Here is a 21,739-nt window from a genome sequence, read left to right as displayed (position 1 = left end):
TGCTGCAGGGACCTTTCCCTGACCCAGACTAAGCAAAGGCTCTGCAGGCACCAGCTCCTAAACAAAGCCCCACATTCTGATTATTTACACATTTCCTCTGTCCTGAACCAGCCAGAGACAGAGAGCGTGGCTGGGAGGCTGCAGGGAGGTGTGGGAGGGCTGCTCCTCACCCCAGGCTGCACAAAACTCTCCCAAAGCCAAAGCTCAAACCCCTCAAAAGGCTCCTCAGACTGTTTTTGCTCCAGCTCCTCCATCACGTTGAGAAAACCTCTTGTCTTTATCACAGCCAACATCAGATCCACTCCAATTCAGCGTAAACTCAGCCTGTCTGTAGTTTTTATTTTCATTCAGATGTTGGCCATGAAACATGAAAAAAAATTCAGCTCAGCATCAAATCCACTCAAATTCAGCAGTTCAGATCCATAAACTCAGCCAGTGTCTGTAGTTTTTATTTTCACTCAGATGTTGGCCATGAAACATGAAAAATCTCAGCTCAAGTTCCCTCCCCAGTTTGGTTCCCTTTTTCCCATGGCAAGCCGGGTCCATTCCATCAAGGCTGAACAGAATCCTCAGGGTCAGGAAAGGCTTAATCTGACAAATTGGTGCCTCACTAAAAAAATCTTAATGCAACAGGCAGGAGCGTGGCTGCAGCCTGATCGGTGCAGGAGAGGTGGAATTCTCACTGGAGAAATTCCTGCTGCGGCTCTGAGAGCTCGCAGGGCTGATGGGACAGGGAGAGCTGAGACACACGGGAACGATCCGGGGTAAATGAGGGAATTGGCTCCCAGGGATAGCTGAGACACACGGGAACAATCCGGGATAAATGAGGGAATTGGCTCCCAGGGATAGCTGAGACACACGGGAGCAATCGGGCTAAATGAGGGAATTTTCTCCTGCTGATAGGACAGGGATAACTGAGACACACAGGAGAATTCCGGGTAAATGAAGGAATTGGCTCCCAGAGCTGATCCGGGCAGGGATAGCTGAGACACGCGTGGAATTCTCACCTGGCTGCCCGGACAGATTCCTGCTGCAGCTCTGAGAGCTCGCAGGGCTGATGGGGCAGGGAGAGCTGAGACACAGGGGAACAATCCGGGCTAAATGAGGGAATTGGCTCCCAGGGATAGCTGAGACACAGGGGAACAATCCGGGATAAATGAGGGAATTGGTTCCCAGGGATTACTCAGACACACGGGAGGAATCCGGGATAAATGAGGGAATTGGCTCCCAGGGATAGCTGAGACACACGGGAGCAACCTGGGCTAAATGAGGGAATTGGTTCCCAGGGATCACTCAGACACACGGGAAGAATCCGGGCTAAATGAGGGAATTTTCTGCTGCTGATGGGACAGGGATAACTGAGACACACAGCAGCAACCTGGGCTAAATGCGGGAGTTGGTTCCCAGGGATAAATGAGACACACAGGAGGAATCCAGGCTAAATGAGGGAATTGGCTCTCAGAGAGAGCTGAGACACACAGGAGCAACATGGGCTAAATGAGGGAATTGGTTCCCAGGGATAAATGAGACACACAGGAGGAATCCAGGCTAAATGAGGGAATTGGCTCTCAGGGAGAACTGAGACACACGGGAACAGTCCGGGCTAAATGAGGGAATTGATTCCCAGGGATAACTGAGACACACAGGAGGAATCCGGGTAAATGAGGGAATCGCCTCCTGCTGATGGGGAAAAGCCAGCCCAGGAAAAGGCAGGGCTGCAGTTTTTACCCCTTTGGGTGTTATTGCCCTCGAACCTGCTCCTGGTAATGACTGGAAACAAAATAACAGCTGAGGTGTCATAAATGACTGGAAACAAGCTAACAGGTAAAGTGATCTATTTTGAATAACTGGAAACAAGCTAGCAGGAAAAATACTATTTTAAATAACTGGAAACAAGCTAACAGCCTAAGTGAATATTTAAAATAACTAGAAACAAGATAACAGGTTAAGTAAATATTTTAAATAACTGGAAACAAGCTAACAGGTAAAGGAATATTTAAAATACTGCAAAGTTAAAGTGCCGGCTAACTGGTTTCCAGTTATTAAAAATACTGAATATTTAAAATAACTGTATTTAAACTGTTTTTCTTACCTTATGCTAAGGAATATTCAAAATAACTAGATTCCCATTATTCTAAATATTTAATATTTAAATACATATATATAATATATATAAGAAATAACTGGAAGCCAGCAGTATTTCAGCCCTGACTGTCCCTATTTTTCTGTACCACACCCTCAGCACGTCCTGGCACCCAGGACACTTTCATGTGTGACTCTTGCAGTGACAATTCCCCTCTCTGTTTGCTCTTCTCGCTGCATCTGGAGCGACAGAAATCCCTCATTTCCCTCTTTCCAGCCTGGATTTGCCCTCCTGGGCTCCTCCAGCCCAGCCAGCTCAGCAGAAAGCAGCAACAGCTTCATCACACTGGAAATTGTTTGTTATTTTTGCTTAGTAGAGAAGGGATAAGGGAAAATAAAATAAAATAAAATAAAAACAATCAAATAGCTGCAGATTAGAGCAGCCCAGACTGCCCCAGTCTCCATCTGGCCCTCATTAAAATCCAGAAACAGCCCCAAAGTGTCTGCCAGGCAATGCTGGACATCTCTAGAGAACCAGCCAGCCAGATGTGCCCAGCTGCGGGTCCTGGTTGGTTTTTGGGGTGGTGGGAGGTACCAGGCAGGACAGGGTGTCCTCAGCAGGGTTTGGGTTGGGGTGAGGCCAATTCCCTGCTCAGAGCTGCTCCTGGCATCCTGCAGGATCCAAACTGCTCTGAGGGGGGACATGGCCTTGCTCAGAAATGTTTTATTCAGGCTGTTTATCCTCAAAAGCGTTTTCCTTTTAGATTAAATTATCTGGACTCTGTTTATTCTAAACACAGGAGACAGGACTCAAGCATTTCCTCTTTTAGGAAGTATGGTTGAGTGTATTTCCTACAAAATTTATAAAGAATTCAGACAAGGGCTTGTGTGGCTCCTTAAGATTTCAAAGCCTTCTTCCCTAAATGCTGGAAGAGCTGCCTCTGTCAGGGCACAGCTCCATCCCAGGGACACCAAATACAAATGCAAGCAGACAGCAGCTATAAGCTCTTCGGAAAGGGCAGCCTGATAAAAACCATAATCAAACTATTTGCCAATACTCCCCTTTTTGTCTCAAGACCAGAAATTCCATTACATAATGAGACATTTCCCTTTTTATTTTTACAGCTGGGGAATCTGAGGCTCCAAAAGGACTTGTTAAAAGTACCTGGTGGGACTGGAGGTGAGGTGAGATGAGTTAATCAACAATATAATAGAATTGTAGCACTGAAAATTTTCATTCCAGTATATGACAGAGTCACCACTGGAACTGGAAGAAAACACACAGATTTTTGTCTTCCCATCTCACCTCCTTACAAGGAATTCTGGCTTTTTTTGCTATAAAACCACCACATTTTAAATGCCATTTCCCATGCTTTAGTCCCCACTGCTCTGCAGGAAGTCTCCAGCTCACCTGGAGCTCGAGGGAAGGATCCTGCTCAGTTTTCCAGGACACCTGAAGGGCAGATCCTGCTCAGAGCTCCTCTGCCCAGCAGCAGAACCTGTCTGAACCCCCGAGCACAGCCCAGCCCTGATGCCCCTGGATTTTTCATCTCCCCCAGCTGCCCAGGACATTTTCCCTGGCCTCTCCAGAACGTTCATCCATAATGCACAACTCCGGATCAGGGAGGACAGGAGGGGATGAGCAGTGGCTGCTGTTTAAAGTGGCTGCAGGAATTCCATTTATCTGCTCCAGCAGCCAGGGAGGCTTTTTAGGCACTCTCATCATCATTACCTGCTCAATTACTGCTCTTGGCACCAGGAGCTGCCCATCCTGCTGCTCCACCAGCTCCCTCCACCAGGGGAATTCTTCCCGGTTTATTTTTAATTCTGCCTCATAATCAGGCCCTAATTTTATGCATATTGGCTCAGGATATTTTTTTCCCTTTTCTTCTACATTGTCAGTCTGCTTGTCACATCCTTGCTGAAGGGGATTCCTCACCAAGTCCTTCTCTTGCTGGGCTAGGCTGGCCTCTTTTGCTTGAGGATTATAGGCTCTGACAGTGCTGACACAGAAAAATAAAGCCCCTGAATGATTTCAAACCACGAGCAGAGCAGGAATACAGAGCTGCTCCCGCCCTTTCCTCCCAGAACCCAGAGCCAGCCTAAACCCAGCTCCTTCTCCTCACCCAGAGCAGTCCCAGAGCCTCTGACAGCCTCTCCCTCACTCGCTGATAAGATTATCAGTTTTGCTAACAGGGAGACCACACACTGTCCCCTCCATGAATTAAAGCTTTCAGGGGCACAGCAGAAGTCACAACAAAGCTGGGACATTAAATCAGCGAGGGAAGAAGAGAACTGGATCTCCTCAGAGGCAAGAACATCACAAGCTCCTAAATCCAGGAGTTTTGAGGCAATTAACTCTCCCTGCCTGGCAGATCCTAATTCCAGGTAGGAAACACCTTTTCCAGGAGAGAGCATTGAGTGAGCTCTGTTCCAACCCCCACACAGATATTTTAGAAAAACAGAATTTCTTTGCTTCTTAGTCTTTGGAGGTTTTTCCCCCTCTCTGTTCTGCTTTTACAATATGATCATAAAATATGAAGGAGCATTTAAATCAGCAGCAAGGGTGGAAGAGCAGTGCTAATTCCTGCCTGAATCAGCTCCATCCTTGCAGGAACTGGAAATTAATTTGCCTTCCATGGGCTGAAGCTGTTCCTGAGATCAACTTGCCAAACCAGGAGCTTTCAGAGTGGAAAAATGACACAGACAGAGAATCCCAGACCCCATCAAAGGCTTCTAAAAGCCCCAAACCCCAAGAGAAGATGAGCACACCGAGTTAAAAGAGCTCCAGCACGCTGCCAGCCTGTCTCAGCAGCACCGAGGCTGCCAGCAGCTGCTGGAGCTGCTGGTTTTTTTCTGGGCAGGCTGGGTTTTCCACGCTGCAGAAAAGGAAATATTGAGAGGACAAGCCCGAGGGCTGGAACCAAAGGAAAATCTGCAGCCAGCAGCAAAGGGATGCTGCACATTTGGGTTTGCATCACAGGGTGGGGGAGAGGCTCCCAGGCTGCTCTGGGAGGGGGGAGGCTGGCAGGAGTGGCACTGCGAGGGGAAAGGCTCCTGCATATGTCATGTGCCATTGCAAAGTGGTAAAAAGGGTTTGCATTCAAAGGGTTCTCCTCGGGGGAAACGGAATTTTATTGGTCAAAATAAAGGACATTCTTCTGCCCAGCACAGCATCCATGAGGTGGTGGTAAAAATGGGTGTGAAGGCACAGTAGTAAATCACTCACAGCAAATAATTAGTTTTTAAATTCATTTAACATTCTCTTGATATGTGGTCTCTTTGAGTAGGGTCTCATAAGCTCTTGGAGATCTGTATCACACCCGAGATAGCTCAGCCACCTCAGATGGCATCAAATCAGCAGGATGGCTCCTGTGGCATTGTTGGAAACAGAAAAGTTTTAATAAAAGGCAAAATAACAAAGCTCTTTACAGAGAAAAACTGAGTTAGGGCAAGAGGCTCTTGCTCCTGGTAAAAACACCCCACAAAAGTGATTAATTCCTTTGTTCTCTTCTTTTTCTAGTGAATTGCTCAGCTGGGACCTTTTGGCTTCTGTCCAGCTGGCATCCTTAAGTTTGAGGTGAGGTCCCCAAGGTCCCGTGAGGTGTGTTTTTACCTGAGGAGAGAAACTTCTGGTCTTTTTTCTTTTTTAAGGAGACCAAGGATAATTTTGTGACTCCATCAGCAGGGAGCACATTCCTACATTCTCTGAGGTGGGATAGAAGCTGCCCTGCAGCACCATCATAACCCTAAAAACCCAGCAGCTTGTGCCGTGTCAGAGCATTGGTGCCTGTGAACAAAGAACAGTCTCCAGCAGAGCTCAGAAACCACTAACAAGGCAGGAAAATGTCAATATTGCCTAACTGGCTAGTTAAAATCATTCTGCATGCATGAATAATCAGCTTTTGTTGTCAGCTTTGTTTTATCCCCTGCATGTTTTTTTGCTTAAAGGTGTTTGTCAGGAGGAAGGGAAGGAAACAAAGAGTTCATTTAAGCCAGGTATCTTCAGTTCCCAGCTTTTGTGCAGGAATTTATGCTCTGGAATGCCACAGAGAGATGCTAACCAGGTGCCTGGCTCGTTTGGACAGCAGGCAGGGACAAAATCAGGTTTAAACCTGGTTAAAACGTAAGATTCCCACACAGACATGTGAGGCTGCAGTGTTTTAAGGAACAGTGCAAACAGGCAGAGAAACAATCCCTGCCTCAGAGCACTTAAAATCCAGAAAAATGTCAGTACAGCTGGAAAAAATGAATATAGCCAGAAAAAAATGAATATATCCAGAAAAATATATCAATATAGTCAGAAAAATATCAGTATAGCCAGAAAACTAGGCAATAAGGCCAAGTTTCCTCCATTCACATCCCGGTTTTGGCTTCTCCTGTGGCAGATACGGAGAGAGGACGGTCCCTGTGACAGCTCCGCAGGCTCCACCGCTGCCTTTGGAGCCTTTTCCTAATGGGAATGCATTCCAGGCTGCCCCACAATGGGAGCAGCACGCCCAGGGGCTGCTCGATAGGAAAAATGCGAGCCCAAGGCATTGGAGAGGAAGCCTGGTGCAATTCAGCATGGTTATCTGCAGGGCAGAGCAGCCCAGGGCTTTGGAGCCTCCCTCCTCGCAGGTCACACAGGGCCTGAGCGAAGTGACAGCTGCAGAATTGTGGGTTTTGTTGGCTCCAGGGGTAGCCTCGGGCTAAGAAGAAGGAGCTGACAGAGGCAGGAAAGCCGGGATGCGTTTGGCACAGCATGGGAAGCCTCTTCCCGCATTAAAGCTGGTGGAACGGGCTGGCTGGGCTCTCCAGCCCCGTTGCTGCAGCTCAGGAGGGAGAGGCTGGCACGGCCCGAGGGCTCTCCCAGTGCAGAACAAGCACAAAGCTGTCAAACGCAGCATTTTCAGTTCTGCACTGCGCCCCCAAAACCTGGGGTGATTAAGGGACACAGGAAATGTCACCCCAAGTGTCACCTCCTTTGGTGTGACCCAGCTCGGGTGTCCCCACACTCACAAATTCCACAGCACTAATCCCTTATAGCATTGGAAATGGAGACACTTAAAATGAGGAGGCATTTAAAAATGAGTCCTGAATCACTAAATCATGAATCACTGGCAAAATCCAGGCTGGAACCTCAACATCCTGAATGCTTCTTTGACCAGAAACACTCACCATTGCTTCATATTCCCCCTTGAATAGGAAAAAAAAAAAAAATCATGGCATTTGTCAACACAAAAAGCTCTGCTTTGTGTGGCTAAAATTCTCTTTGTCTCAAGCAAGAGCTTGAAACAATGGAAACAGGAGAGGATTTGCCCAGAGCAGAGACCACAGACAAAGCTGCACTGTGGGAACATCTCCATGGCATTGGATGGATCCAAACAACTCCTTTCACAGAATCACAGAATTCACAGAGCAGATGAGATGCTGAGTCCTGGAGGAGCACCAGGCTGTCCCAAAGTGCCACCTCAGTGTCACTGCCATGGACCCGACCTCACCCAGGCACCCAAACAGAAAATGCCCCAGAGCAGCAGAGCTGATGGCAGGAACCCTCTGCAGCTCCCACACAAGCACCATGTCAAATTGCTCGGGTGGAATTGAGATTCTGAGCTTCACTGACAAAAGATTTGTGGCTGCCCTGTGCCCAAGTGAGAAATAAGCCGTGTTGAAGTGTCACAAAATCCAAACTGCACCAGGGCTGAGGGCAGGGAGCAGCAACCACCCAGCCAGGTCACTGATAAATCTAATTTCTATTTTAAAAGTTAAAAGTTGTCAGTCACCACGTAAAGGTACATCCATTTGCTGCTGTTTTGGAAATGTTCAGGTCCAGCATCCTAAATTAACTCAGGTTCTTCAAATCTGGCTCTAAGCACCACTCCAGGTTTGCTGCTCATCCATTTGCACGATGTACAAATAGTAAATACTAATGCAATATACAAGTATATATAAATATAAACATAAAGACAAATATATATAAATACATAATTTATATGAATATAAATAAACAAACATTAATTCAGTATCCAAATGGTAAATAAACATTAATACAGCACCCAAATGTCAAATATACATTAATTCAGTATTAATAAAAAATTAATATTATAAATAAAGTCTTAATAAAATATTAATATAAATATTAATCCCCTCCTGGCAGAGCCCAGCTCTTGCACCACTGTGAAGCAAATGAAGCAAAGAGCTGCCAACCCCCACGCTCAGCAGAGCCTCACGGCCCTGTGCAGCAGCACTGGGGGAGTGAGAGCTGCACTGAGTGTGACTGAGAGCTCTGACACCATTTCAGACTGGTTTGGTGCTCCAGGGCTTCCAAGTCAGGCTACAGAGACCTCTGGAAACCAGGCAGTGCTCCTGCTTTGTTTTTGGGAGGGTGCAGCAGCCTGGGCTGGTCTGGGCCAAACTCACTGCACCAAATCCCGGGTTTGGTGTCCCTGGGAGTCCCTCAGGCCCCCCCAAGAGATTCCTGTGTCCCTGTGCCAAACTCACTGCACCAAATCCTGGGTTTTGGTGTCTCTGGAAATCACTCAAGCCCCCCCAGCACATTCTTCTGTCCCTCAAGTTCTCCCAGCAGAATTTTTGTGTCCCTGGGCAGAACTCACTGCAGCAAATCCTGGGTTTGGTGTCCCTGGGAGTCACTCAAGCTCTCCCAACAGATTTTTTGTGTCCCCTGGGGAAACTCATTACACCAAATCCTGGTTTTTGGTGTCTCTGGAAATCACTCAAGCTCCCCCCAGGAGATTCCTGTGTCCCTCAAGCTACCCCAGCAGATTTTTTGTGTCCCTGGGCCAAACTCACTGCAGCAAATCCTGGGTTTGGTGTCCCTGGGAGTCACTCAAGCTCTCCCAACAGATTTTTTTGCATCTCTGGACAAAACTCAGTGCACCAAATCCTGGGTTTGGTGTCTTTGGAAGTCTCTCAAGTTCTCCCAAAGATTTTTTGCAACCCTGGGCCAAACTCCAAGTCCTGTGTTTGGTGTGCCTGGGAGTCCCCCAAGCTGTCCCAGGAGATTCTTTTGTCCCTGTGCCAAACTCAGTGCACCAAATCCTGTGTTTGGTGTCCCTGGGAGTCACTCAAGCTCTCCCAACAGATTTTTTTGCATCTCTGGACAAAACTCATTGCACCAAATCCTGCGTTTGGTGGCCCTGGGAGTCTCTCAAGCTCTCACAGAGATTTTCTTTTGTCCCTGTGCCAAACTCAGTGCACCAAATCCTGTGTTTGGTGTCCCTGGGAGTCTCTCAAGTTCTCACAGAGATTTTCTGTGTCCCTGGGCCAAACTCAGTGCACCAAGTCCTGTGTTTGGTGTCTTTGGAAGTCTCTCAAGGTCTCCCAAAGATTTTTTGCAACCCTGTGCCAAACTCAGTGCACCAAGTCCTGTGTTTGGTGTCCCTGGGAGTCCCCCAGGCTGTCCCAGCAGATCCCTGTGTCCCGTGTTGTGTCCTGCCCTGCAGCAGCAGCTCCTGTGCAGCTCCCAGGAGGGCAGGGAGGCTGAGCAGCCTGCTGCTGCTGCTCTGGAGTGCTAGTGCCAGCCGTGCCTGGGGAGCATGAAGCAATTTCCTTCATATTGCCCAGCAAGGCAGGAGCCAGAGCAGCATTCCCAGCACCCCAGCCCCAGTGCAGCAGATCCAGCCTGGAATTCTGGCTCCGAATCTGCCTCTGCGCCTCTCCCTGCGCAGCTTCGAGAAATGCTGCTTTGTTCAGGGAAAAGGAAAAGGAAAAAAAGGGGAAAATAAAGCCCTGATGTTGGAGAACGTGGCTCCTTTTTTCCTCTTGTCCCTGGAATTGTGATTGGAAATAATTGGAAGTGTCACTGGAAGTAATCAGAAGTGACAGTCCCTGGGCTACAAGGCTTTTGCTTCAAGTCTAACGATCCCCCCGCAAAACAAAACCTAAATTTAAACAATGAAGTCATAAAGTGATTTGCCTTCAAGGTTGAAAACCCTGCAATATTTTTTTTAAATTAAAAAAAAAAAAAAAAAAAAAAAAAAAAAAAAAAAAAAATAGAAGAAGTGCCTGGCTCTGGTTCAGGTCAATATTCCAGGCTGGCTGTGTTAGATGAAAGCACACACACACACAAAGACACCCTGTGATTTCTGGCCCCACCTGGCCAATAAAAGTCCAAATTTCTATTAAATATTCCTGTGACTTTTGAAATTCTATTAAATCTGCAAGGAAAACCACAGCCTGAGTAATCTGTGACACTCATCCAGCACCCATCTCAAACATTGCAAATACTGGAAAACCACCTAATTCCAATATTTTGCTGAAGCACAAAGGGAGTGGAATGGAGTAATTATTATTTTTTTTTTTTTTTTTTTTTTTTAATTTCTGAAAAGGCTTCCTAACAGCCCATCCAGGCACTTGGGGAAAGAATCTGTTCAGAAGACCTCACAGCCACGATACACTCCATGTGTTTGTTAAAAACTCATTTTCCTTTTTCCATGTGCCACACGAGGTAATTGAGAGCCCAGGATTTCCTTCCTGTGAGGTTTCTCTGAGAGCACAGCAGCACTTCACACCACCAGCGGAGTTCCTCAGTGTTAAAAATAGGTTAGAAACGGTTGTAAAATAGGTGATAATTGTTAAATATGTACTATTAATTTGGTTATTGTAAAAGGGGTTAAAAGGGTAGTTTTGCATCTAGCACCAGGAGTGTGGTCCTGTTTTTAACATCAGCACAGTGGTACCAAAAAAACCCATTAATATGTGAGAAATATCTGATTAGAAAATAAAGCCAAGTCCCTCCAGGTGGCAGGTGAAGGATTTCAGCTTGGATTCAGCTCTTTGTTAATGACCTGCACATCACTGCTATGCCCACAACTGGGGATGGATCAGGAGGAAAACGACTTGAAGTTAAAATTATTTTAATTTAGACGTGTTCCGAGCGCCCCATCACCATCAGCAGCCACCTGTGTGTGAGTTTCCCCCGGTCTCAGATGTGCTTTAGATGCTCTCTGTGCAATGTGGGGGGAACAAAATCTCTCTCTTGGAGTGACCCTTTCCCTCAGGGAGCCCAAGCCGTGGTCATCCCTTGCCTCCAACCCTGCACGCTCCATTTCAGAGCAGCCTCCCTGCTGCCAGGCAATGTCACAAACCCACCCCAATCCTCAGTGACCTTTTCCCTCCAAAGGCAGCTCAGCTGCAGGCACGGAGCTCAGCTCCAACCTTTCCACCCAGCCAGGGTTCAGCCTGGTTTTCCTGCCACAAAAAAACCCTAAAAAAACCCCATGGTGGCAGCTCCCCAGGAGGAGAGAGAGGCTGTGATGGGTATTGATCCTCGTGGGACAGCGAATCTGACACCCTGGGGCAGGGGCTGGGAAGCTCCCCGTTAAACATTTGCCTTTTTCAGCTGCCAGATGATTTCCTGGAGGAAGGGAAGGAGCAGATGAGGACAGGATGGGGTTTGTGGCTTTCTGTCACATCCAGCACCTTAGAGCTGCTCTGCTCTCTTTACAACTTGTTGCAAAGAAGAGCCAGAGCTCATTAAGGAGTCAGATAAATAAACCTGGGTGCCAAGGTGTGCTTTAGGAGAGCCTGGCCTGGTGCCCCATCTCCTTTTCTAGGACTGGGATATTTCAGGCAAGAAGGAGCAGCTTTATTTATATTATTTATATAATTTATTATTTATTCTGGGTTGATAACCAGTGCAGAGCTCCAGGTTCCCCTTGCACTCAAAGGAAACACATTTTAGCCCTGGTGGGGCTAAAGGAAAAGTGACAGAGCACAGAGGTGGCTGCCACTGTCCCCAGCAATGCTGAGGGGAGGAGAGAGCCCAGGAGATGGAGGAGCTGGAATTCAGCCTCGTGCCTCTTGACTTCTCACACATTTTCCATTGTTGTGCTTCCTGCCCAGCATCCTGCACTGTCCTGTCATCCGAGGCTCTGCTCACAGACCTCCCTGACCTGGCTTCACCCTTGACTTTTTGCTGGGCTGCTTCTGTAAACTGAGCATTTCTAAAAACAAATGAAGGCATAACTTTGGGGGGAAAAAAACAAAAAAAAAAACCAAAGAAAAACCCAAAAAACCCCCGCCAAAAATCCAAAAAAAACCCAAAAAAAACCAACCCCCAAAAAACCAACAACAACAAACCAAAACAATCCCAAACACAAAAAACAACCAAACCAGACCCATTCATCTTTTCATCAAGGCACCACCGAGCTCCTTCTGCCCCCAGAGCCGCCTCTTCTGCAGCACACAAATGTGCACAATAAAACACATTTCAGAGGCACAAACACTGCCTGCAGCCCGGGCTAACACAGGGCATTGCTTAGCTAGGGATTTAAGGTGAATTTTGACTGAAATTGTGGGGGAAAGGCACAGAAAGCAGCTTGCAGCAACATTTGTAGCACTGTAACACCAATTTTTTTCGGTATTACACATAATTTTTAGTCCAGTGTAACAAAGATTTAGACCTAAAAGAGTTTCCAAACACATTTAAGTCTGTTTACGTCTCTTTCTGGTTCTGAAAACAAATCCCAGGCTGCAAACCTGCTGAATCCCCTCCAAAGGCCTGTGTTTGCCTGGAGGAGAACAGGGGTGTTGCTTGTGATCCTGAGGATAAACACCAGGATCCCTCCCTGCCCGTTGTGCAGTGGCATTTCTGCCAAGAAACTTGTGCTGCTCTCACACAAAATATCCTTCTGAAGTGGGCCAGGGCCCCCCAAAACCAAACCACTAATTTTGTGTGGAGGAGACAAAGCCAGGGTGGGTACAAAGGCAAAACACCACTTGTTTTCCATGGGAAATTCAGAAAATTTGCCTTCCCTCCGCCTCTACTTGCCATAAAAATGAATTTTTCTCCACAAATTTGGCTGTTTTCCTCACTCTGGCAGGGGTTTTTTTTCTCCCTTTTCCTCCTCATGGTAAAATGACCTTTCTGGATTTAAAAAAAAAAAAAAAAACCTCCAAAATAAAATTTATTTGGTATTAAATGTTAAAAATCCCAACTATTTCATACAAAACAAAGCACCACTAGAGAAAAAACAGGCAATTTATCATCAAGTGTCTCAACAGCAAATATTTGATGCAAACCATCCCTGGCTTTGGAAGAACTGGAGTGTCTCAGAGGAGTGTTAACCCTGACATTCTGCCAGAGAGCAGCTCAATTGTGTCTGGCTCCTCTGAATTCCCCCTGGGGAGCCAAATAGATCCTCTGCTCTCCTTTATTCCCTTTCCTCAGGTATTCCCAGAGCAGCGCTCTAATAAAGACTTGGAATTAAACCCGAGTTTAACTCCTCTAGCAGCCTGAACATCTCCCACTGTTGATGTTTTGTTGCCTGCTCTTGGAATTTGAGAGAAATTATCAATTCCACGAAGCTGTCCTGGGGAGAACAGTCCCTTTTTAAAGCTAAATACACCACCAAGATCCCTGCATTCCTTCAGGAGCCAGTGACAGAGGGGAGGTGAAATCAAGACAAAAAATCACACACAAAACTTCTTTTCCCAGCTGCAGATTGGGGTTTTTTTTGTTTGGGTTTTTTGTTTTGTTTTGTTTTTTGTTTTGGTGTTGTTGTTTACACCATTTCTGAGCCAAAGTTTGTGCTAAATGTTAGAAAAAAGTGAGGCAAAGCTCTTGTACCACCAACCTTCAGCACCACAGAACAGTCAAAGGCAAGAGAAAGAGCCAAAGAAAATGAAAATATGCAATATATTTGCTATTCTCCAGTTATCACTGAGAAATTCTGGAAATATCTGGAAAATCAGCAGAAATAAAGGTCCACAACCTTCATTTTAGGCAACCTGAAAAGTCTCCTTTACTTTCTACTATTTCTGGGAAATCAGCAGGAATAAAGGTCCACAAGATTTGTTTCAAGCAACCTAAAAACTGTTTTTACTCCTGGGAAATCAGCAAGAATAGAGAACCATAAGCTTTGTTTAAAGCAACCTGAAAACTCTCCTTTGGTTTTTTACTGTTTCTGGAAAATCAACAGGAATAAAGGTCCACAAGGTTGATTTTAAGGAACCTGAAATTTGTCTCCTTTGGTTTTTGGGAAACAAGGTTTGTTTTAAGGAACCTGAAATATGTTTCCTTTGGTTTTTGGGAAAGAAAGGTCCATGAACTTTGTTTTAAGGAACCTGCAAACTCTCCTTTGGTTTTTGGGAAACAAAAATCCATAAACTTTGTTTTAAGCACCCTGAAACATCTCTCCTTTGGTTTCCACCACTCCTAGGCAGCAGCATCCGACTAATTTCCCAATCCTCACTGAGAGCAGGGGCACTTCTTTAAAATCCAATTATCCCAGTGGGGTTTTGCTTTGTTGTGGCCCAGGACAGGAGAATTTGGGGAGCAGGATGGCAAGGCCAGGGGTTGCTGTTTGCTGTGGTCTCACAGCAGGAGCAGGAGGCTTTGGGGAGCAGGATGCCAAGCCCAGGGCACGCCACAGGTTTGCTGCTTTCAAGGGTGCTCTTCCAGCAGGAATGGGAGGCTTTGGGGAGCAGGATGCCAAGGCCAGCGCACCCCACTTTTGCTGTGCTCTCACAGCAAGAGGGTTTGGGGAGCAGGATGGCAAGGCCAGCACCCCACAGCTTGGCTGTGCTCCCACAGCAGGAATGGGAGGGTTTGGGGAGCAGGATGCCAAGCCCAGGGCACCCTACACGTTGGCCATCCTCTCACAGCAGGAATGGGAGGGTTTGGGGAGCAGGATGGCAAGGCCAGCACCCCACAGGTTGGCTGTGTTCCCACATCAGGAGGGTTTGGGGAGCAGGATGCCAAGCCCAGGGTACCCCACAGCTTGGCTGTGCTCCCACAGCAGGAATGGGAGGGTTTGGGGAGCAGGATGCCAAGCCCAGGGCACCCCACAGCTTGGCTGTGCTCCCACAGCAGGAATGGGAGGGTTTGGGGAGCAGGATGCCAAGCCCAGGGCACCCCACAGCTTGGCTGTGCTCCCACAGCAGGAGCAGGAGGCTTTCCCAGCAGAGCACAGCCCCGGGCAGCCCCAGCTCTGCATCAGCTCGGATTTCCCAGCTACCAGCCGTGGATACCTGGGCAAATGCCGGCTGTCAGAGGCAATTCCTCACAAGGAGCTGCTCCAGAACCTTTTTGCTGTGCAGTGAGACAGGAGGAGCTGGGGCTCAGCACGGTGGGGTCAGAGCCCTGGGACAGCTCTGAAAGAGATCCCGAGCTCAGAGCGTGCAGGGCAGGGCTGAGCTGCTCTGCAGGGACCTCGGCTCTCCGCAGCACCCCAGAGTGACCCCGGCTCCCACAGGGCTCCCACGGAATCCCTGAGGAGCTGATTGCTTTCCTGCCCTGTGGGGGTGACCCCAGCACTGCTGGAAGGGGTCAGTGCCCGCGGCAGGATGGCAGAGAGGGGGGTGAGGGGCTGGGGTTGGCACAGCTCCTGCTCTGGTCCCAAAGGCAGCAGCTCCTGCAGGGCAGAGCATCCCTGCAGCCCACAGCCAAGGGAAAAGCACACAGAACCAGTGAGAAAGTACACAGAACCAGAGACAAAGCACACACGGAACCAGGGACAAAGTACATGGAACCAGGGACAAGGCACACACGGAACCAGGGACAAAGTACATGGAACCAGGGACAAAGCACACGGAACCAGGGACAAAGCACACGGAACCAGGGACAAGGCACACACGGAACCAGGGACAAGGTACATGGAACCAGGGACAAAGCATACACAGAACCAGGGACAAGGCACACACGGAGCCAGGGACAAGGCACACACGGAACCAGGGACAAGGCACACACGGAACCAGGGACAAAGCACAGCATACAAATAATCACCCCTCCAAGCTGTTCTGATCACAAGAAAATCAGCTTTTTCCTTAGTTGTTGGGTCATTAAAAACATTCATGATTGACTTGGAGTGGGGGAAAGGCAGAGATTTTCCACCCCATAAAATGTAAACTTCAGGAACACATTTCAATGAAAGCATTGCCTACTTCTTTATTGGGTGAAAAATGCAACATCTTATTACAAACTTTCTCCACTCTGAAGTTAGTTGTTGGGTCATTAAAAACATTCATGATTGACTTGGAGTGGGGGAAAGGCAGAGATTTTCCACCCCATAAAATGTAAACTTCAGGAACACATTTCAATGAAAGCATTGCCTACTTCTTTATTGGGTGAAAAACGCAACATCTTATTACAAACTTTCTCCACTCTGAAGTGAAGAACCACTTCAAACTTCTGCTTTTCAAGGGTGCAGTGACACAAAAGGAGGTTGTGACACCTGACTCTCACTCCTCAGCTGGTCACAATCATGTTGAACTCACAGGGCCACCTTCCCCTCCTCAGCCTCTCCTGGCAAAGTGAGCTCTTGTCCACACTCAGCCAAGTCTTTCATCTTGTCCTGTTTTAATAAAGTCTCCTTCAAACAGATTGGCTTCCTGTCTCCTCACACAGCTGCTCGTGTGCCCCAGAGAGGTAAACAGTGGAAAAGACAAGGCTTGTGTATATTAGCCACATTATTGGGATGTTTAATGATGAAAACACAAACCTTCCTCTCAAGGCTTCTCTAAAACCCTTTTTTTTCCACATTAGTCTTCACTTTATCAGCAAAAAATAATAAAAAAATTGCAAGATATCACTGGCAGTTCTGTAGATTTTTACTGCACAAAACCAGGCTCTAGGCAGCAAATCAGACTCCCTATCCTCCTTGTGTTCAGGAGGATCCAGGAACAGGGAACCACACCATTTCCTTCCTTTTCCCTGGACTTGCTTCTAATATTGGTGAACGAAGCTGGACAAGGAGCAGACAGACCAAGTCCTCTGCTGGCAGGGCAGGTAAAGCTCAGGTAAAGTTCAGTGGCCATTGTAGGACCAGGAAACAAAAATTCCAGGTTTTGGAGTTTTGAAGACAATTCTCCCCTCACCAGTGCTTGAACAGGAGAGGCTGAGAAACCCGATTCCAGGGGAGGGCAAAGTGTCTTTTGTTGAGTATTCCTGTGTTCCTATCATAGTGGAGATGCTGAGGACACATTGATAATTTAAATTCCCCATTCCAGGAAGGCTTTCTGCCTTCCCTAGCAAACACCTGCCTTGTAAATCTAGACAATTGATAAAGCCACTTGTGTTTTCTAGATAAAAGCAGCAAAGGTAAGTTGTTGTTATATTACAGACAAACCCACCTATTCCGCAGCAACAGTTTGTTCCTTTCTCTCCAAACCTTCCACAAATTGGAATATTCAGCAGCTGAACAGGATCAAAGACTGCAATCCCCATTGTCTCCACCAGCAAGGTGAGCAATTCACCCTTCTGTGTCCCAAATTTCCACAGAGCCACTTCCTGAAGGACTGAGCTAAGGCACACACGGAACCAGGGACAAAGGACACACGGAACCAGGGACAAAGCCAGGCATACAAATAATCACCCCTCCAAGCTGTTCTGATCACAAGAAAATGAGCTTTTTCCTTAGTTGTTGGGTCATTAAAAACATTCATGATTGACTTGGAGTGGGGGAAAGGCAGAGATTTTCCACCCCATAAAATGTAAACTTCAGGAACACATTTCAATGAAAGCATTGCCTACTTCTTTATTGGGTGAAAAATGCAACATCTTATTACAAACTTTCTCCACTCTGAAGTGAAGAACCACTTCAAACTTCTGCTTTTCAAGGGTGCAGTGACACAAAAGGAGGTTGTGACACCTGATTCTCACTCCTCAGCTGGTCACAATCATGTTGAACTCACAGGGCCACCTTCCCCTCCTCAGCCTCTCCTGGCAAAGTGAGCTCTTGTCCACACTCAGCCAAGTCTTTCATCTTGTCCTGTTTTAATAAAGTCTCCTTCAAACAGATTGGCTTCCTGTCTCCTCACACAGCTGCTCGTGTGCCCCAGAGAGGTAAACAGTGGAAAAGACAAGGCTTGTGTATATTAGCCACATTATTGGGATGTTTAATGATGAAAACACAAACCTTCCTCTCAAGGCTTCTCTAAAACCCTTTTTTTTCCACATTAGTCTTCACTTTATCAGCAAAAAAATAATAAAAAAATAGCAAGATATCACTGGCAGTTCTGTAGATTTTTACTGCACAAAACCAGGCTCTAGGCAGCAAATCAGACTCCCTATCCTCCTTGTGTTCAGGAGGATCCAGGAACAGGGAACCACACCATTTCCTTCCTTTTCCCTGGACTTGCTTCTAATATTGGTGAACGAAGCTGGACAAGGAGCAGACAGACCAAGTCCTCTGCTGGCAGGGCAGGTAAAGCTCAGGTAAAGTTCAGTGGCCATTGTAGGACCAGGAAACAAAAATTCCAGGTTTTGGAGTTTTGAAGACAATTCTCCCCTCACCAGTGCTTGAACAGGAGAGGCTGAGAAACCCGATTCCAGGGGAGGGCAAAGTGTCTTTTGTTGAGTATTCCTGTGTTCCTATCATAGTGGAGATGCTGAGGACACATTGATAATTTAAATTCCCCATTCCAGGAAGGCTTTCTGCCTTCCCTAGCAAACACCTGCCTTGTAAATCTAGACAATTGATAAAGCCACTTGTGTTTTCTAGATAAAAGCAGCAAAGGTAAGTTGTTGTTATATTACAGACAAACCCACCTATTCCGCAGCAACAGTTTGTTCCTTTCTCTCCAAACCTTCCACAAATTGGAATATTCAGCAGCTGAACAGGATCAAAGACTGCAATCCCCATTGTCTCCACCAGCAAGGTGAGCAATTCACCCTTCTGTGTCCCAAATTTCCACAGAGCCACTTCCTGAAGGACTGAGCTGTGCCTGGCCCTGCTCTCTCAAACACTCCCCACCACAGAGAGGCACAAAGGGCCAGAGCAGATGTGCAGGGACAAAATGCTGCCTGCACTGCCCAGATCCCCCAGCACACCCAAACCCCTCACAGAGAAAACAGAGAAAAACCCCAGAACCCTACAGAGAAAAACCCCAGAGCCCTACAGAGAAAAACCCCAGAGCCCTACAGAGAAAAACCCCAGAGCCCTACAGAGAAAAACCTCAGAGCCCTACAGAGAAAAACCCCAGAGCCCTACAGAAAAGAACCTCAGAGCCCTACAGAGAAAAACCTTTGCTGACAGCAATCCCCAGGGCCAAAGCCACTTCTCCATTTATCAGCAGCTGCACAAACGTTGAATTTGACCACCAAACCTCCCCTCTCCAGTCCACATTCCACACCTGGGAGCCTTGAACTGGGCTTTCCCTGCCACAACCCTTTAGAGCTGCTCCGAAATCCTGTTCTGCCAGCCCCATGCCCTCGGCTCCTCCCAGGGAGGCAGAGCCCAGCCCTCTCTGGCACACCTGTGCCAGGTTCCTCAGCAGCTCTGGAACGGGCAGGCTTTGCCCAGCCAGGGCTGGAGCTGTCAGCAGGACGGGGTGAGCAGGAGGGAGGCACAGCTCCCTGCAGGAGCCCCTCAGACACCTCAGGGCTGCCAACTCTTTTCCCTCCAGCTTTCCTGTGCTCTCCTTTTCCTTCCTTTGCTCCTGTCCTCCTCAACAAATCAGCCTCGCTCTCTTTTCTCTCCCTCTTTTCTTTCTCTCCTTCCCCCTTCTCTCATCCTTCTCTCCCCCAACTGCTCCCTGCTGCACTCCAACACATCTGTTTCTAATCTCAGCCATCCATTGCAAACAATAACCCCTTTTTCTTTCCAACCTCTGAATGCTCAGTGCCCAACAATTCCACACAGCAACACAAATTTGACACTCTGCCTGGAACAAAGACATTTTATTCACCTTGTTTTTCCCAAGACCTCCAAGCCCCTCTCTCCTTTATCCCTGAAAAGCGCTGCTCTCTTCAAGCAAGAAACACACATTCCCAAACGAGTCTGTTTGACCAGCACTTTTTAAAATTAGGCTGGATAATCAGAGCTCTCTGGCTGTCAACCTGCTCAGAAAAGGATCAGAGCTCAAACACCACTGAAATTTACAGTTTTTCCATAAAAGTTTCCTCCTTACAAACCCCTTTTCTCCAACTCACCAGCAATGAATTTCAGGCACACGGAGCAGACTCGTGGAAGTTTGATTAAATAAAAAGCAAGCAACACCAAAAAAGCCAACCTACCTAAAAAGAGGATTGAAAATGCAGACATTCCGTCTCCCAGCAAGAGGGACTTTTCCTCCCTTTTTCTTTTTCTTCCTCTCTCCCAAGGACGGCAGGCAGACCTGCACAGGATTCAAAGGAACGCCTCTGGAATGCACTGAGTGTAATTGCATCCATGTGCCAGAAAAATCACCAACTTCACTCTTTCTTCCCTCCTGCTATTCACCCCCTGGTCCATCTTCCACCCAGATCCAGCCAGATGGATTTCTTTTTCTTTTGGGGCTGCAAATTCAGGGCCCTTGGAGTTTCTGGGGGAGAAGAGGCAGAGGCAGCACGGCGAGGACTTCACATCCACGGCAGCACAGAACAATTTTGCCTGTCTGGAGAGGAGAGAAGCAGGGGGAAAACACTAAGCTCAATGTTCACCACATGGCTGCCTCCCACTAGAGCCCCTCCCTGCCATCAGCTGGGATTAATAGTGAAGACCAGTCATGTGGGTGAGGTAGAGCTGATTTCCAGCAAGATATTTAACAGAGAAACAAGAGGATTTCTCCAGTGGCAAAACAGTTAAGTTTGGAGGCAGCAAAAAAAAAAAAAAAAAAAAAAATCCAGAATGGAAAAAAAAAATCAGATTTGACACTCAAGGGTTGGAGGGAGACTCTTGGAAAAAGCTCCTCAGGAGGATAAACACACTCCCCTGGATGTATTAGCTTTGGGCTCTTTTCTGCACTGGAAATTGGAGATTTCAGGCGTGCTGAACCCTCGCTCTGCCTGCTGCGTGGTTTTCTTTCTGTGTTTTTAGGAGGGAAAGAAATCCCCTAAAAACGAATTTAATTCCCGTCGTAGCTGCGCTTCACCGATGAGGGCAAAGCTGCATCAAGCAGAAATTGGTGGCTACGGAGTGTGAGTTTTAACTCCCTCCCAAAGGGCTTTTAAGGCACACAGAGACACCTTTACAGCCCAGCTCCAGCTTCACCCTCGTGCAGGGGAGTAAGATTTTAAAATTACCTCAGTTACCCCCCAAAGAAATACCCAGCACGCACAGCAGAAGGGAAATAAATCAGATTTACCCACCTCGGTGCCTTGGAACACAGAGCAGAAATTCCTCCCCTCAGAACAGTTATGAAAGTGTTTGTGAAGCCTCGAGGAAGGCAGCAAACCATGGGCAAGGCTGCCAGCCTGTGGTTTGGGACATCACCCTCCAGTTTTCCAAGCTTTCTTCCCTTTCCCTGTGTTACTCCACCCACACACCACTTCTCTATACTTTCCCAAAAAAAAAAAAAAAAAAAAAATCAGGGCTAAAATGCTACTCTGCCTCTCCAGGGATGAAAACAAACCCTGTGCAGAGCCAGGAGCTGGGCTCGGTGATTCTTTTGGTCACCTTCAGTTCAGGATATTCTATTTTTTAAGGAATACAGAAATATTTATGAAGCCCTCAGCGAGGGGCACAACTCTTGGAAGCTCTGAAGGAATTTGGTGCCTTTGGTGTTGATGACAGAGCTCTGCAGGTATTTATGGGAAGACAACAAAGATCAAAACCCAGATCTTTGAATCCTAGAACCAAAATCAAACCCTAGGTTTGGATAGATCCAGAGAGAATAAAAGGGATAAAAATCATCCTTCTGCACCCAGTTTCATCCAAGTTTTGTTTGCCCCTCCCAGCCTCAGATGGAGACAGGAGCAGCATTTGGCTCCTCCTCTCCAGAACTGATTTTCTCT

General features: G+C 47.3%; 1 protein-coding gene across 1 annotated transcript in view; it reads right to left on the bottom strand.

Annotated features, from left to right (window-relative positions):
- Positions 1-21,211, bottom strand: part of LOC121360646 (CXADR like membrane protein) — a 54,651-nt gene extending 33,440 nt beyond the window's left edge. Inside the window, 3 exon segments of the mRNA XM_041480660.1 lie at positions 20,042-20,082; positions 20,084-20,400; positions 21,095-21,211. Coding sequence (XP_041336594.1) covers positions 20,042-20,082; positions 20,084-20,193 — 151 coding nt within the window. The 5' untranslated portion in view covers positions 20,194-20,400; positions 21,095-21,211.
- Positions 21,212-21,739: the final 528 nt, after the last annotated feature.

Source organism: Pyrgilauda ruficollis, unplaced genomic scaffold (assembly GCF_017590135.1).
Source record: "Pyrgilauda ruficollis isolate IOZ18807 unplaced genomic scaffold, ASM1759013v1 scaffold52, whole genome shotgun sequence".
Lineage (NCBI taxonomy): Eukaryota > Metazoa > Chordata > Aves > Passeriformes > Passeridae > Pyrgilauda > Pyrgilauda ruficollis.
This window is presented reverse-complemented; position numbering and strand designations above follow the sequence as displayed.